The 14,912-nt window shown below is 37.5% G+C and overlaps 2 protein-coding genes, 1 long non-coding RNA gene and 1 pseudogene across 4 annotated transcripts; 1 reads left to right on the top strand and 3 right to left on the bottom strand.

The window, feature by feature from the left end:
• Positions 1-1,025: 1,025 nt before the first annotated feature.
• Positions 1,026-12,244, bottom strand: LOC107834671 (uncharacterized). The gene is made up of 3 exons (XR_001660476.1): positions 11,724-12,244; positions 10,907-10,912; positions 1,026-1,036 (listed from the first exon to the last, which is right to left on the bottom strand). It is a non-coding gene; the product is annotated as an uncharacterized LOC107834671 (long non-coding RNA).
• Positions 2,052-4,041, bottom strand: LOC103131060 (GTPase IMAP family member 1-like). Of its 2 annotated transcripts, none has more exons than XM_007542620.2 (3): positions 3,951-4,041; positions 3,584-3,600; positions 2,052-3,367 (listed from the first exon to the last, which is right to left on the bottom strand). In XM_007542620.2, exons 2-3 carry the CDS (start codon positions 3,588-3,590, stop codon positions 2,736-2,738), a joined length of 639 nt encoding a protein of 212 aa, XP_007542682.1. In that variant the 5' UTR covers positions 3,591-3,600; positions 3,951-4,041; the 3' UTR covers positions 2,052-2,735. The 2 variants fall into 2 exon arrangements, with proteins under 2 accessions (XP_007542682.1, XP_007542681.1); XM_007542619.2 differs by having other exon boundaries at positions 3,584-3,632; positions 3,951-4,039.
• LOC103131059 (GTPase IMAP family member 7) lies at positions 4,095-5,192 on the top strand. The gene is made up of 2 exons (XM_007542616.2): positions 4,095-4,130; positions 4,274-5,192. Exons 1-2 carry the CDS (start codon positions 4,112-4,114, stop codon positions 4,972-4,974), a joined length of 720 nt encoding a protein of 239 aa, XP_007542678.1. The 5' UTR covers positions 4,095-4,111; the 3' UTR covers positions 4,975-5,192.
• Positions 12,245-13,672: 1,428 nt separating the features above from the next.
• Positions 13,673-14,906, bottom strand: LOC103131061 (beta-1,4-galactosyltransferase 1 pseudogene; annotated as a pseudogene).
• Positions 14,907-14,912: the final 6 nt, after the last annotated feature.

Genomic DNA, 14,912 nt, shown 5'->3' on the forward strand with positions numbered 1-14,912 from the left:
CAGCCTAAATCTACCATTTACCCTTTTCCATCACATACCTAACCCTAACCAACCAAAACTCAATTCACACCTTAGCCCTAAATCCCAAAAACAGGGTTTCCTCTTGTGGGGACCAGGCTCCGGTCCCCACAAGGAGCAATTGCTCCCCACAACGTGGTATATGTCAGGAAAATCGTCCCCACAAGGTATTACAAACAAACGTACACACACACACACACACACACACACACACACGCACGTACGCGCGCGCGCGCACACACACACACACACACACACACACACACCCCTTTAGGGCTGTCTGAAGTTTTCTTTGAATTCTGCTCTATTTGTATGAAATATCTACAGCACTTAAAAAGTAAGTGAGGATTTAGACCAAGTTTAATAGTGAAAAAGATGACAGAGTGAAATTAACTTGGCTTTATAATAAATCTTTTATAAATCAAATGTTTCGCAAATCACAAACTGCGTTCAAATAGTTGAGCTAGAATAATCTGGTTCAGCTTCGAAAAGTTTGGGTTTTGTAGTTTTTAAAGTAGAGATGATTAACGATGGTCAGGCGTTGCCCTGAGCCGTTTCCCCCATCAGGAGTAAACCTCAGTAGTCACACATTTCACTGTTATAGACGCTTCATTTAAGCTAACTCCACTCCGATACAATAAATGAACCCACGAAAACTGTTTGGGTGACTTGAGGAGGTTTGACTTACATTTCCTCATTTGCTCTGACTCGGCCGGGTCCTCTTCGTTATTCCTGAATGGTTTTTTTTCACAAGTTGCCTTTCAGTTGTTACAGAGAAACTGGTTGTTAACAGGGAACCGAACTAAAGACCCAGTACAAACTTCTGACCTAAAGAATGAATCATTGGATAAATGTAGGTAGTTTTAAAGGGAAATAAAGCAGGGCGTTACATAACGCTTCCTCCTCTGTTTCTCTCGGTTTACTGATAGATTACTAGTTTAATAAAAATGCGCATACTGCCCCCTACTGTACAAGTGTAAAACTTCACTTCATCATCATCCTAAAGTCTCTCCTCAAACTGGTTTCACCAACAAAAAGTCATTTCCAGTTCCTCACACCTTCTGGTTCTCCATTAAAGTTTGTTTCTTTCCCGTCTCTTTCACTTCATTTCTAAAGTTTCTCTTTTCATATTCATGTCTTTTGCAGTTTGTCATTTAATGTTCCAAATTTTTATTAGATTTACCTTTAATGGTCAAGATTGTCTGAACAAAGAATTTTACTTACAATGCTCACAGCTCACAGATGTTAAGTACAAATGTCCAAACTTTAGAGAGAAAATAACATAATGAATAAAAGGAACTGTATGTATATGTATGTGTAACTATTACTTTACATAAAACACTGAAACACTGTGACAGTATATCTTTGAACTACTTAGGCTGTAAGATGTTCATTTACATCAGAGACAACATAAAACTGTCTGTAGCTCTGACCTGAAGGTAAAGGTTTAGACAGCTGGTGTCCAGGATGTGTGGGGTCTGCAGACATGCTCACTGCTTTTTTTCTGACCTTCAATAAATGCTTGTTGCAAACTTAAATTTTCAATGTTGGTTTAAATTTGATATGAAAATAAGAAGCTTTATTTGAAATAGTTCTATAATGAAGCATTTTTATTTACTTTCCATATGCAGAAATGAAAAGAAAGGAAATAAACCATAAAGGACAACAAAAAGAGCAAAAGCAACAACTCATTAACATATCTTCCAATTTTATTTTTTGATATTTTTACAAAGCAGCATCTTCACTTTAATGTTGCAAATATTAATCCTCATGCTATTTCTAATAAAGTAAAAGGTTATTTATAAATTAAAAACATCACACATTTAATTAAAATTAGAGTTGTGAAGGTACATGCAGTTATTTTTGTATGTTTTTAGTTCTATATTTACATTAAATTGTAATATTTTGAGACAAATTACTAAACAAATAAATGTACATAGACATTACCAATTAAAGCAATTAGAGGTCTAAAGATTAATTCAAACATTTGTCCATTTTGGAAGCTTGAACTAGATTCAGGATTCATCCAGAAATCTTATTTAAAGTATTTTATTTTGGTTTTTCCACACAAGAGGCAGATGGGGAGATCTAAATGTAGCAGCTTCAACATTATAAGTGCAAACATACACATTAGATTAACAGCAACAAAAACAGTAATAATAAATAATAATAATGCACTGTGGTGGATTATTTTGAGCTTTTAATTTTTTATGAAAAAGCTTGCTCCGCCCATAAACCTGCCCTCCCCTTTTTCACTTCCTGGTAAGATCCTATCCTAACCTTTGCAGGGTTAGGATTTCTCTTTCTCCTGCTTCTCAGTTTTTAGGATTTCGAACATTTTTCTCTTTATTGTTTGTTTTTTGTTGCTATGGAGCCGAAGACTTGCACGTCCAGGTAACCCTAACCCTAACTCTGCTCTGTAGGGTTTAATGTAATAAATGAACCTTAGAAGATATTATGTTTGGATTGATCTGTTTCTCTTGTCTTATTAAAAGTGTCTGCAGAAACAAACTGAAAGTAGCGACGTGTTGAACAGCTCACAGTGGTTTAGTTAAACTTATTCTGAGGAAGTTCCCAAACAATTACTTTTACATACATAATCGCTCTAGAACGACAACTCAGATGTTCTGTACAACTTTAGCACAGTTCTAACCTGTTCAGTAAGATGTTGATATTATGTCTGGTAATAAGATGTTGCCATGAATAACTAACCGTTGTTACTTGCTATTCACTCGTATTTGCAGAATCTTCCACCAGCTTTTCTCTCCCACCTCACATGAAGCTTCACTATTGTCTGCTAACACCTCCTTTACGTTGTCTATCAGATCTTCCACTTGACCTGTATCTGAATCCTTATTTTCAAACAGAACGCACCTCCCGCCACACATTTCAGCTATTTCTCTCAGATCAGGCTGGCATTGATGTAAAAAGGTTTTCAAGCTCATCGCGGCCCGACTCAGATCGTCTCCATGAGTGAACAGGATGATCGTTTGTTCACTGACTTTTCTCCCAAACATTTTCTTTAACTTTGTCAGGATGTCTCTCTCCCCGTCTGTAAATCTACTAACCTGAAGGACGAGAACAAACACACGAGGATGAGACCCACACAGATTTGTGCAATTTTTCAGAAGTTTGTCTCGGACTGATGATTCCATGTCGTCATCAAACATGTCAGGTGTATCAATCACTCGAACATGTAAGCCATTTATCATAGTTTTTCCCAGCTGGCACATTGTGGTCACCGGTTTTGAGCTGCTCTTTGCCAGAAACAGTTTCTCTCCCAGGATTGAGTTTCCAGTACTGCTTTTCCCAGTCCCCGACATTCCCAGTAGGACAAGATTCACTGGGCCTGGAAATGTAACATCAAAATGAATATTTATTACCATGACATTCATCTACCTTTCAAGTAAAAACATAATTGAGTTGCACATTTTCAAATGCTCTTAAAGAACAAAAAAATCTCTTTTACAATCATTTTTTACATCTAGGTTTTAGATTTAATTTGAACACATTAGAAAAAAACATGCTTGCAATATTATGAGGGGAATTAAAGATACAAACTTACCATTCATTGTTATTTGGCTGTTAAAGTTGAATCAGAAAAAAATGTGGATCTTAAGAAAGACAGAAAAACCAAACAGAAAACTTTTATGCTTCCCATTTTTCATGTTATTTTATATTTGAGCGATATGGTTCATTTTATTTTAGAATCCAATGTCTAATAATGAGAAAGAAAATCTACTTTAATGCTGTGAATGGATAAATAAGGAAATTATTTTACATTTTAAATAAGATTTATATAAATAGTGACATATATTTTATTTTTTTTCATAATAAATATAATTTTTCTAAATACTAAATCTAATGCTACAATAGTGAATAGTCCTAAATTCAAAAGTTCGTTAAAGTTAAATGAAGTTGTCTCTACTTACTGTGAGTCAGTTTCTCAGCAGGTGAGGGCTGGACTCATGTCAGTCTGTTTTATATGAATGAGTGGCTCAACCTCCTGAACGATTGGCCTGTTTTTGCTACCTATAAATAACAAACACAGGATTTGTTTATTCATTTGTCTGATGCCCATATCACAGACTACATGGCTTCATTTAAACCTGGTAAGCAATTAATTATTTTCCTCTGCTTGTGCTCAAACTTCACAAAATGTTTGTGCAGTGAAAAAACAATGCAGAGCTAAAAGAATTAAAATATAAATCAACTGAAAATAAAAGATCTAATCAGAAACTCTAAATTGTTGCAGGCCGATCTCTGAGACTTGTGATGATTGGAAAAACAGGTGTTGGTAAAAGTGCCGTCGGAAACACAATCCTGGGAGAAGAGCGGTTTGAATCTCGTCCAGCTTCAGAGTCGGTGACCACGACCTGCCAGAGAGAAGAAACAACTTGGAGAGACAGATTAATTACTGTGGTGGACACACCTGGCATCCTGGACACTGACAGAACAGAAGAGTTCATTAGGAGGGAGATAGTCAGGTGTGTCCAGGTGTCCACTCCAGGTCCTCACGTGTTCCTGCTGGTGATCCAGGCTGGAAGATTCACCAGGGAAGAGAAAAACTCAGTGGAGGCCCTGCAGGAGCTGTTTGGTCGCAGAGCGGACCAGTTCATGATTGTCCTGTTTACCCGCGGTGGAGACCTGGACTCAAGCATCCAAGACTATGTGAGAGAAGGTGATCCAGAGCTTCAGAGACTCATCCGAAGATGTGGGAGCAGATTCCACGTCTTTGAAAACAGCAGCAGGGACGGAGAGCAGGTGGAAGAGCTGTTCAGGAAGGTCGAAGAGATGGCGGCAGCAAACGGAGGAACCTACTACACCAACGAGATGTACGAAGAGGTGGAAGCAGCCAGAAGAGCCGCACATCCTGTACAAGAAAACCAGTACAGCTTCATTGCTTCACTCGTACGTCGCATCAGGAATTTTCTAAATATTCTTAACAGAGATTAGAAATGTTGTCCTAAAGCTCATATTAGTAAACACAATAAAATTACTAGAGTACTTATCGAAATGATGTAGAAAACTTTACCATAATTACCCAGAAGGAATGATTAAATACTGAAAATGATGTAACTGTATTAATAAAGTCTGATTGTAATATCTGTTACTACTACCTATTATTTTCTGCTTTTGTTTCCCATGATTTTCACATGAATTTCTTCAAATATAAACCACAATAAATGACCAACCAGAGTTTTTCCTGATCCCAACCATGAATGACTGAACTGATGTCAGATGAGACAAAGTTTATTACACAGGAATCAAGGGAAGTAATGCTTGGCTAGTGTTCAGGAAGAAAAAACCTACAGCACTAACATGGCTATAAACATTACTCCACTGTGATGTTTATTTTTATTTGTGCATTTGAGATTATGGACCAGGAAGCTGGTTAATAACATAACGGCACAAAGGTAAGCATGATGTCATCACCTTCCTATGATAATGGTCTCAGTCATTTCTTGATTCTGGGGATGCAGACCAGAACCAGGAGACCTGAGAGGTCTGGAAGGTTGCTATGACAACAGAAAGGCAGATTTTTAATCTGTTCAGTGATTTATAACAGTATTTTAAAGTCTATTCTCTCAGTGGACGAACTGTAGAACTAGGTGACGTTCTCTAACTTCCTGGTTTTAGTCAGAACATCAACAGCAGCTTCTGGATCAGTTGCAGCTGCAGGATGTTTTAGTCAGACCTGAAGACGCTGCTGCAGTAATTAATGTAACTGAAGGGAAACGCATGGATGAGTTTCTCTAGATCTTGCTGAGACATTAGTTCTTTAATTTCTCCTTGGCCTGTAGTTCTCCAGTAGTGATTTGTCCAAATTGTTCTTTTTTTTATCAGTGGTTTGATAACTTCTGTTTTTAAAGCCTGGGGAAAAACACCTGCTGGGAGGATGAGTTAGTATTTATCAGATCAGATGCATCATCAGAGCATTCCTTCATTTCTGCCAATATTATGAGGAAATCAAAACAGCAGGAGGAGCTTAATTGATCAATAATTTATTCCAAGTTTTTATGGTTGAGTTGGTGAATTTTATTGTTTTCTTTACATTTGAAGAGAAACAGCACTACATGTAGTCCATATAAATATTATTTTTTCATGGTTTTGTCTGTGTTTGTGGCCTTAATTTATCAGTTGTCACACAGGGAAGTGTGTGTGAGATGGAGGAGACCTGCAGCAAAGGCCAACAGGCCAGGACTCGAACCTGTGACGAGAACTAAGGCCTGCACCCTGCACCACTGGTGCACCGATCTATAGAGCTAATCAGTTGTGACAGGCAGTGAATCAGCAGCCAGACATCATGTACTGTAATCAGTAAAGACCTTTTAGCACAATCAGAAATCAAGTGATAAGGTCATAAGAACAACAACAGTCGACATCGGCTTAGATTTCTGTGGTATTCACACAACCACATGATGTCAGGGTTTTTGGGGCAAGATGAAAGATTTGTCCATTCTTAGATCATTCAGTTAGAAGCTCTGATTTAAATGGGCATAGTAATTAAGTCAGAAGCATCAAAATGAGTAAAGTTTTGTGCATCAGTTCACTTAGCTGATCCAGTCTTGTCTTGATTCTCAACCAGGCCATGCAGTGCAAATGCTTTCATCTCATCCTGTAAATATAGGCAATGTTATTATCCTCAATATATTCAGGTTGTGCTGAACAAAATCTTTCCTACATCAGAGGGACTGTGATGATTGCAAAGTTCTGCTCCTTCGTTTACTGTTGCTGCTCATCATCCAGTACCGACATGTATTACTTAACATCATTGGTTCTGGACATCAGAACATCTATTAAGATGTTCTGATGTCCAGAACATCTGGATATCAGTTGGCAGGAAATCTCTGCCAACTGAACTAACTAGGCTGATTGAGAGCCGGAGGGTGAATAGAAACCAAACACAGACTCAGACAAAGGCCTTTCAAGTCATGTGCTGACCTGCATTACGTCAAACTATCACAAATATGTAGACAGGATGTCAGATAAGATGCTGTCTGAGGAGGAAACACGGAAAACCAGCCTACACAGAGAGCAGCTTCCTTTATGAAACTTTATTTTTAACTTTTATTTTTAACTTCCATCTCATCACTTTTTAGGTATCTACACATCTGCAGGTTCACTCACAGTAAATCCTCCATTTTTCCTCATCTGCCTGATGACTCTGACCTGGTCTCCTTGTTTTTACCCACTATCAGACTAAAAGGCTTTTTATAATTTAATCGTTTCGATCTGCCCAAAATCTTTGAACTTAATTAGGAGTCAATGTGAACAGGATAGAATATCTTGAATGAGCTCTAGTCACATATTATAACACAGGTACATAAATCCTCAATATGTCCTATAGATCTGCCCTCTACAGCACAATGCTGGGCATTGTCTTACCCAATGCAAACTGGTGTATCTTGAGTATTATATCTAATCCATAGTCTAAAATGTTTGCTTCTGTCCGTGCAGCTTGTGGCAGATGTCAACAGCCTGTTTCATCCATCTCTGTACCTGTTCATGGAGATATTTGCTGCTGAATCTGATGTGGTTGGAAATGGACCTGAAGACGTCTGAGGTCTTTTCAGGAAGCCTCCCATTATCTCCATTTCAGAGAAATCCTTCAGGTTTTATGACTGTTATTTCCAGTAGACCAGTATTATTCATTTCTTACACTGGGGCAGGGATATTATTCTTTACATTATTCATTTTGAGAATATTAGGATGTCACTTCTCAGCTCTTCTGAACGGTTTCTGCACACTTTGCAACTGTTAGATCAGTGGAGCCCAAAGTGGGTCCTGGAGGCATCCTGCATGTTTTATTCTCTCCCTGGTGGTAACAACCTCCTCAGCAGGTCAATGTTCTCCTTAGGTCTCTAATGAGCATCATTTGATGCAGGTGTGTTAAACCAGGGAGAGACTAAAACATGCAGGATGCCGGGCCTCCAGGAACCACTTTGGGCTCCTCAGTGTTAAATGAACTGACTTTCCCTCTATAGCAAATTAGCCTCCATTACTATTATTATTATTGATTAATTTACTTTTTTCTCCTTTTCCTATGCACACATTGCTGATTTTTCTTTCTGGAAGTTCCCACCCATTGTAAAGTTTAGTTTTTTTCTCTGTGTTAGTTTAGGTTTCTGTGTTGTTTTCAGTTGAGTTGTCCTGTCAACCCCTTGATTGTCCCAGCTGTCCCTTGTTTCCCCTGATTCCCTCCCCTGTGTATGTTTACCCACCTGTTCCCTATCAGGTCTAATGTCATTGTCTCTATCTGTGTAACCAGTTACCTCTTGGTTTGGACTTTCACTAGAGATCATCATTATTGCTCTGAATCTTGGTCCTCGGCTTCCATCCTCACCTCCACAAATCATGACATCATCCCAGAGCCAGGCAGACATTTGGGCTCAAATGTTTCATTTATTTAACATTATTAAGTAAATGAAACATTTACCAACATGTTGATGTTTAACGATGACACTTGACAAACTCTAATGTTTACTGTGGTGCTTTAATGAGTTTTGTTTTTATGATGTGAAGCACTTTGAACTGCTTTGTTGCTGACATGCTATACAGATAAACCTGATTGATCGATTGATTGGTATTTTCAGTTTCAGTTCAAAGTATATTACTGAAGAATGGTCACAAGAATATACCACACCAGACAGGAGAAACAAAACTGCTGAAATATTTAGTTTCAGTTAATGTATGGTTTTCATTTGTCCTAAAGCAGAAAACCACTGAACGTCTGTTTCTGTCACTGCAGACATTTTTCCTTTATGTCATATTTGACCAAAAGATCCCACATGGTGCCATTGGGGACATGTGATCGTCTCCCACACATCACGTCTCTGTGGGTGACCATTTCATAGCATGAGATATTTAGATTCATTTTTTTATTTTTAATGAATTATGTAATAAAAACACAAACATTTTTACATAGGAATGGCATTTATTATTCCAGAATTTCAGATTAAACAAATGGGTTGTCAGTATTCACAGGGAAAATATTAACATTATTATTAGCAGTAGAGTGGAAAAAATAATTAAGACCTTTAAAAAGAATAATTTGTTCAGATTCCAGTTGGGCATTAACCAGTTCAGAGCACAGTCATTCAGATAAGACATTTTATTATTAGGAATACAGCAATCATTATTTAGCATGAAGAAATGATGGGATTAACATTTACATGTATTTGGGTTCCAGCACATATTGGGATTAAATGAAACGAAACAGCAAATTGGGAAGCAAAAAGACAACAGGATAAGAAAAAAGGTGGTTTTATAGGATACAAAAGAGAGGAGAAACTTTTAGCAACAGATTTGGACACACTCATTATTCAAAATGAAAAACATAATCCTGGAAATTCTCATTATGGTGAAGAAAATGAAACAATAGGACATTTTTTAGTTTGTAGAAGAGGAAGGAGATTAATGTTGGAGGAATTTAAGAAGAAACATTTACTTTACACGTGTGCTACAGGAAAATGTAGATAGTAAAAGTATTTACATTTTAATTGGGATTTTTGGAAAACAAAGTTGATGATAATACTTGTAAAAACTGACATTTTGAGCCGCACTCCATATCAGTACAGATGAAGGTAACCTTTAATTTTCTTGCCAACAGCCAATAAAAACCAGGATAAAGAAGAAAAAGAAGAGCATCTCCTGAACTCTTCAGCTGTTTCAGATTTCCCCTGAAGCAGCTTGAAGGTGAAAAACTGCTGCAGCTGGAGGAATTCAGGAAAACCAACATGTAGCTTTGTTTCCTGGCCCCCTGCTCCACAGTAGAGCTGGTAGATGGAGCTGGATGTCGACCTGCAGCAGAGTCACATCCACCTGCTGTTTCCTTCCTGAACGTCTCCAACCAACACAGATCCTCAGCTGAGCTGCTGGAGGCTCTGGAACAACTCAGAGGTATTTTTGAATATGAAATCTAATTGAACCTCAATTACTAGAAATTTACTGGAGCTCTGACTGGGATCTTCTTCCAGTTTGGTTGGAAATAAAAACATTATCTAGAGAAAAGTTCAAGATAACCTTTGGGAGACAGTCATGCATCAAGAAATGAAGCTGGATGTCTGTAGAAATAAGGACAGAAATATTATAGCTGAACTAAATCGATCAGATCTTCCAGTATTTCTGCTGATCAGTTCCTGGTTGACAGAGAACTAAACTCCTTCATGCAACAACATTTTGACTGTCATGAGGTTTGTGGTTGGACCAAAAAGCAGACCAGAGCTGGGACCGCAGATCATTGTTAGGTATTTAATGAAAAATGCTGAAAAAACAAACAAAAAGAACAAAAAAATCAAAGGGGGAAAAACTCAAATAAATAATTCAAAATGGGAGAACACAGAAATACAAAAGCAAAGCGAAGAATCTGGATCAGGGTGCCAGTTTCACATCCTGCTGGTTTCCTCAGAGTCTCTGAATGGACCTTCTCTTTGTGGAGAGAGAAAGACATCATTCTTCTTAGCTTCATAAGAAACAAAAATGGTTTTATTTTCTGACAGATGGACTCAAACTGACGGATAGAGAAGCAGGAAGTTAAAATATTTTGTTTTCTCGGTGGGAATCTTTGACAGATCCTGATTTTTTAGCTGTGAGCTCACAGTCAGTTTTCCTGACTGACTGGAAGGACAGAGTACAGCAGTAATTATAATATAGTGAATAATAATCTAATTCCTCTAACAGCTTCTTTGTTCACTATCTTTGTGTCTGGCAGGACTTTGCATCTTTGTGAACGTAGAGTATTTGACAGCTAAATAAGAAACACCGAACTTCAATAAGAAACTGGGAAATAATCCAGCTGTACGACAGACCGTTTCCATGACAACACCAGTTGGGTTAAGGGAGAGGACAGGTTTCTGCGCCACCGCAGCAGAAACCTCATTAAGACAATCTTCTGAGAAGAATGAAGAAGTGCTGCCTTCCTTCAGCAGCTGGAGAATAAAAACCAGGCGCCAAGAACTAAACATGCAAACGCTGGAGGGTGATGGTGTCCATGACGGGTAGCTTTTCCTCACTTCTTCCTGTTTCTGCTCCCTACATGTTGGTCCTCAGCCAATCTATCACACTGACAACATAAACTAAAATTAAAATGTAACACTAAGAAACAACTATGACGTTTGTGGATGAAGAAGCCACTGGAAGGCCCCTCCCTCCATGTGGGTCCGCCATCATCTGGATCAGGGGCAAACAAGATGCAGCTTCAGCTTCCTGATTCCTGACTTCTAACCTCATAAAAATGAAATGAGTAGCAGGAACTCAGGGAGGTGCTGCACTCATAAAACCCAAAGACTCTTTATTCACATCTGACACTGTTAGAGATTTTTTGGTATTATCATTTTGTAATTACTTTAGTTCACATTCAGTCTATAGATTATTGTGATTTTCTGTTTAAAGTGTTCTCTTCCTTATGTGTGTATGAACTGACCTGGAGGTCAGGACTGTCTGTTTCATCTTCATGTGAAACAGTTAACTCTGTGTTTCTCAGACCTTAATTCTTATCAACAGAATACCTCCTAACTGCCTGTGTGCAGTCGTATTTTGTCTTGTTGACAGTTTGACCGAGATTTGAACCGGGCTCAGACCGTAGATCAGATATCACACCTGGTACCGGGTTGCTAGATGTTTAGGTTAGAAGTTTTACGACCTCTGTTGTTTTTCCTGACTGCCCCCTTGACAATAAAACAGGGGCTCACGCGGAAGCAGACCAGAACGCTCTGTGAACGGCTCGGAGGAGCTGCTACCAGAGACTTCTCCTTTTGCAAAAGCTTTGTCATAAAATTCATATACGTTGTTTGTGGTTCTTTTATATAGGTTCGAGAAAAATACCCATCAGACACTTCTTTGGCATCACACTGAAGAAACTAAACCACAAGAATGGTTTTCATGGTTCTTTAAAACTCCTGCCAAAACTTACAGCCAGATCTCGCCTGTCCTGTGTGTGATGAGGCCTTCTCAGCTGTCTGTCTCATGAACATTACATTTTCTCAAATTACATCATCAAAATCATTAAGCAAATACACACGATATATATTTTTAAAATTGTACACATTTGTGCATAATATTTTGTCGTTAAAGGGTTATATAAATGGCATTATTTATCTATTGTGGCTTATTTCCACTTTGTGAAAATGTTGTTTATCTTCCCTCATCGTTTTTGAAGTTGAGCTCCAGGTCTGTGAGTCTGGAAGGACTCCTGTCCATCACCCTAATCTTTTGCTCCCTCCACATGTTTTATTTTATTTATTTTTTATTTTTTTTATTTATTTATTTCGAACAGACTGAAAAGACAATCAAGAAAACAAACAAAACAAAATAGAATAAAACAAACATAAGAAATAAAATGTAAAACAAATTATTCTGCCCATGTGACATGTAAATTTTATATTTTCTGTTCGAAAAGGAGCAGGTAGAAGATATAATATCTTATAATGTCCTGCCCCTTTCCTGCTTGACAATTTATCAATTAACTTTCAGAACATCGAAAAGAGACAACTTGTTTCCATTTTACATGATGTTTAACTATGTACAATTATTTTAAATACTATTTATATCATCAATTACATTAAAGACTATTAAACAATCATCTTATATATCCTATTTTGAAATAAGCTCTGTTTTAACGAGTTTTTTAAATTGGTTTACATTTGTACTTTTTTTTTAACTCATCATTCAATTCATTCCAGACATTTACTCCACACACAGATAAACAAAAACTATTCCTAGTTGTTCTAATATATTGTTTTTTAAAATATCCTTCACCTCTTAAATTATAACCCTCCTCTCTGTCACCAAACATTTCCTGTATATTGTGTGGAAGTTTTTACTTCTGACCTTAAACATGAATTGTAAAGTTTTAAATGTTACAAGGTCCCAGAATTTCAGTAGATTTGATTTGATAAATAACCGGTTTGTGTGTTCCCAATATCCCACTTTATGAAGTATTCGGATTAATTGTTTTTGTAAGACATATAATGGCTGTAAATTTGTTTTGTATGCATTCCCCCAATTTCCACACAATATGTTAAATGTGGTGTAATGAGTGTATTATATAGAATAAACAGAGATGTATAGTCCAGGACAAAAGTAATTCCTCTTAGAACAGCAACACTTTTGGCTATTTTAGATTTTACTAGGCTGATCTGTGGTTTCCAGCTAAATTTATCGTCTAATATGACACCTAAGAATTTTATTTCATGTACTTGTTCTAAATCAACACTGTCAATTGATATTTTAATTGGATTATTTTCCTGTTTTTTATTATTTCCAAATATCATAAATTTTGTTTTATCTTCCAGCTTCAGGTCAGAGCTATGGATGTGTTGCTCCAAAATGTTTCTTCCAGAAAGCAGCAACATGTTGGTAAAATTAAAACTTACTCGTAAACCGCTCGGAGTATCAATTTTTAAAAACACATTTATCAACAGGGGGCGCTGTGGAGAGGTAGGGGCAAAGCAGGACTCTCATGTGGAGGCCTCAGTCCTCGTGGCGGTGGTCACTGGTTCGATTCCCGGCCTAGTGACATTTTCTACATGTCTTCCTCCTCTCCCCTCGCATTGCCCCGTTTCCTGTCAAACTACTTTCAAATAAAGGCCACTAGAGCCAACAAACCTAAAAAAAAAAACATTTATCAACTAAACCACAATAAATTAGATTTTATTTCGGTCTTTATAGTAGATTTATTGACATTAATATTGTAGGATATATTTTTTTGCAAACATTTTTTTCTGCAAACACCAAATTGTGCAACAATCAACATAATCCTGGACGAGCCCCCACTTGCATTCAACTCATTCAAAAAGCTGCAGCATGAATAAACAGTGAGGTTCTTTAAACTGACACATTATAACTCTAACACCAAAGAAACATCCCTCATGCAGGTTTGCATATATTTTACTATGGAGTTTTCTCTTTATCTGTGTCCAAATATAGAGTTTTAATTCTTATAAAACCAAATAAATCATACAGTTCCCAGAAGCATCTTATTCACACAATCAGTCAGCAGCTTAGCAAGTTAATACGAAATTGTGTTATCTTGACTCATGTTAAAATGTGACTAAAATGCTTGTTATTTTTTGTTTCAGTCTGTTTTTGTCGGTAGCCAAGCCACACTGTTTGAAAACTAAACAAGTTGTACGAGTGACTGTTGGCACATCAGGTTTATCAGGTTACATCCTGTAACCAAAATATGTAAAGTTTAATTCAGCTTTTTATCTCGTTTTAATGGCTTCTTGGAAGTTCACAATTATTATTCTCAGGTCTTTGTGAATTTATTTAGATTTTTCCTTGACGTTACATGGAAATTGTTTTTAAAGACCTGCTTTAAAATTACAAAAATAAACATGTTCATCGTCATGGCGACCGAACATCCACAGAGATTAAAGTGTACAGTACATCCTTCATAATCTCTTTGACAGTAAAGTTGAGGGAATTTAGTCCATCAGTGTCGATATTCTCTGCTGTTTTTTGTGTTTTCACAGCGTTTTCTGGATTCACCTCATTGTGCAAGTCTCTTCCATGTTTGATCATTTTGTATTTTGCAATCTGAGCGTCCGGCCGAGTTATGGACATCCCTCTGTGGATGATCCTGTTGTACAGGTCGTCGTCCTCGCCACCCCAGCCCCAGAACGTGTTTGAGAAACCGTTGACCTTCAGGAACTGCTGCTGTGTCAGCAGGGAGACGCCACCAAAGGCAGTTTTTGAGGATAAGATGTAGTTAAATTTATCTACAGCCACTGATAAATGTCTGGGATGGTCAGAACATCTGTAGAGGTTCCTGTCGTCTATTGGCACCAGGTCTACATCCGAAAAGGCAAAACAGTCGTAATCGTACTCCTTCAGTGATTCATTAAATCCGATGTTCATCAGCTTGGCCCGGTTGAACGCTCCGTCTCCGT

This window comes from Poecilia formosa, unplaced genomic scaffold (genome assembly GCF_000485575.1).
Source record: "Poecilia formosa unplaced genomic scaffold, Poecilia_formosa-5.1.2 Scaffold713, whole genome shotgun sequence".
Lineage (NCBI taxonomy): Eukaryota > Metazoa > Chordata > Actinopteri > Cyprinodontiformes > Poeciliidae > Poecilia > Poecilia formosa.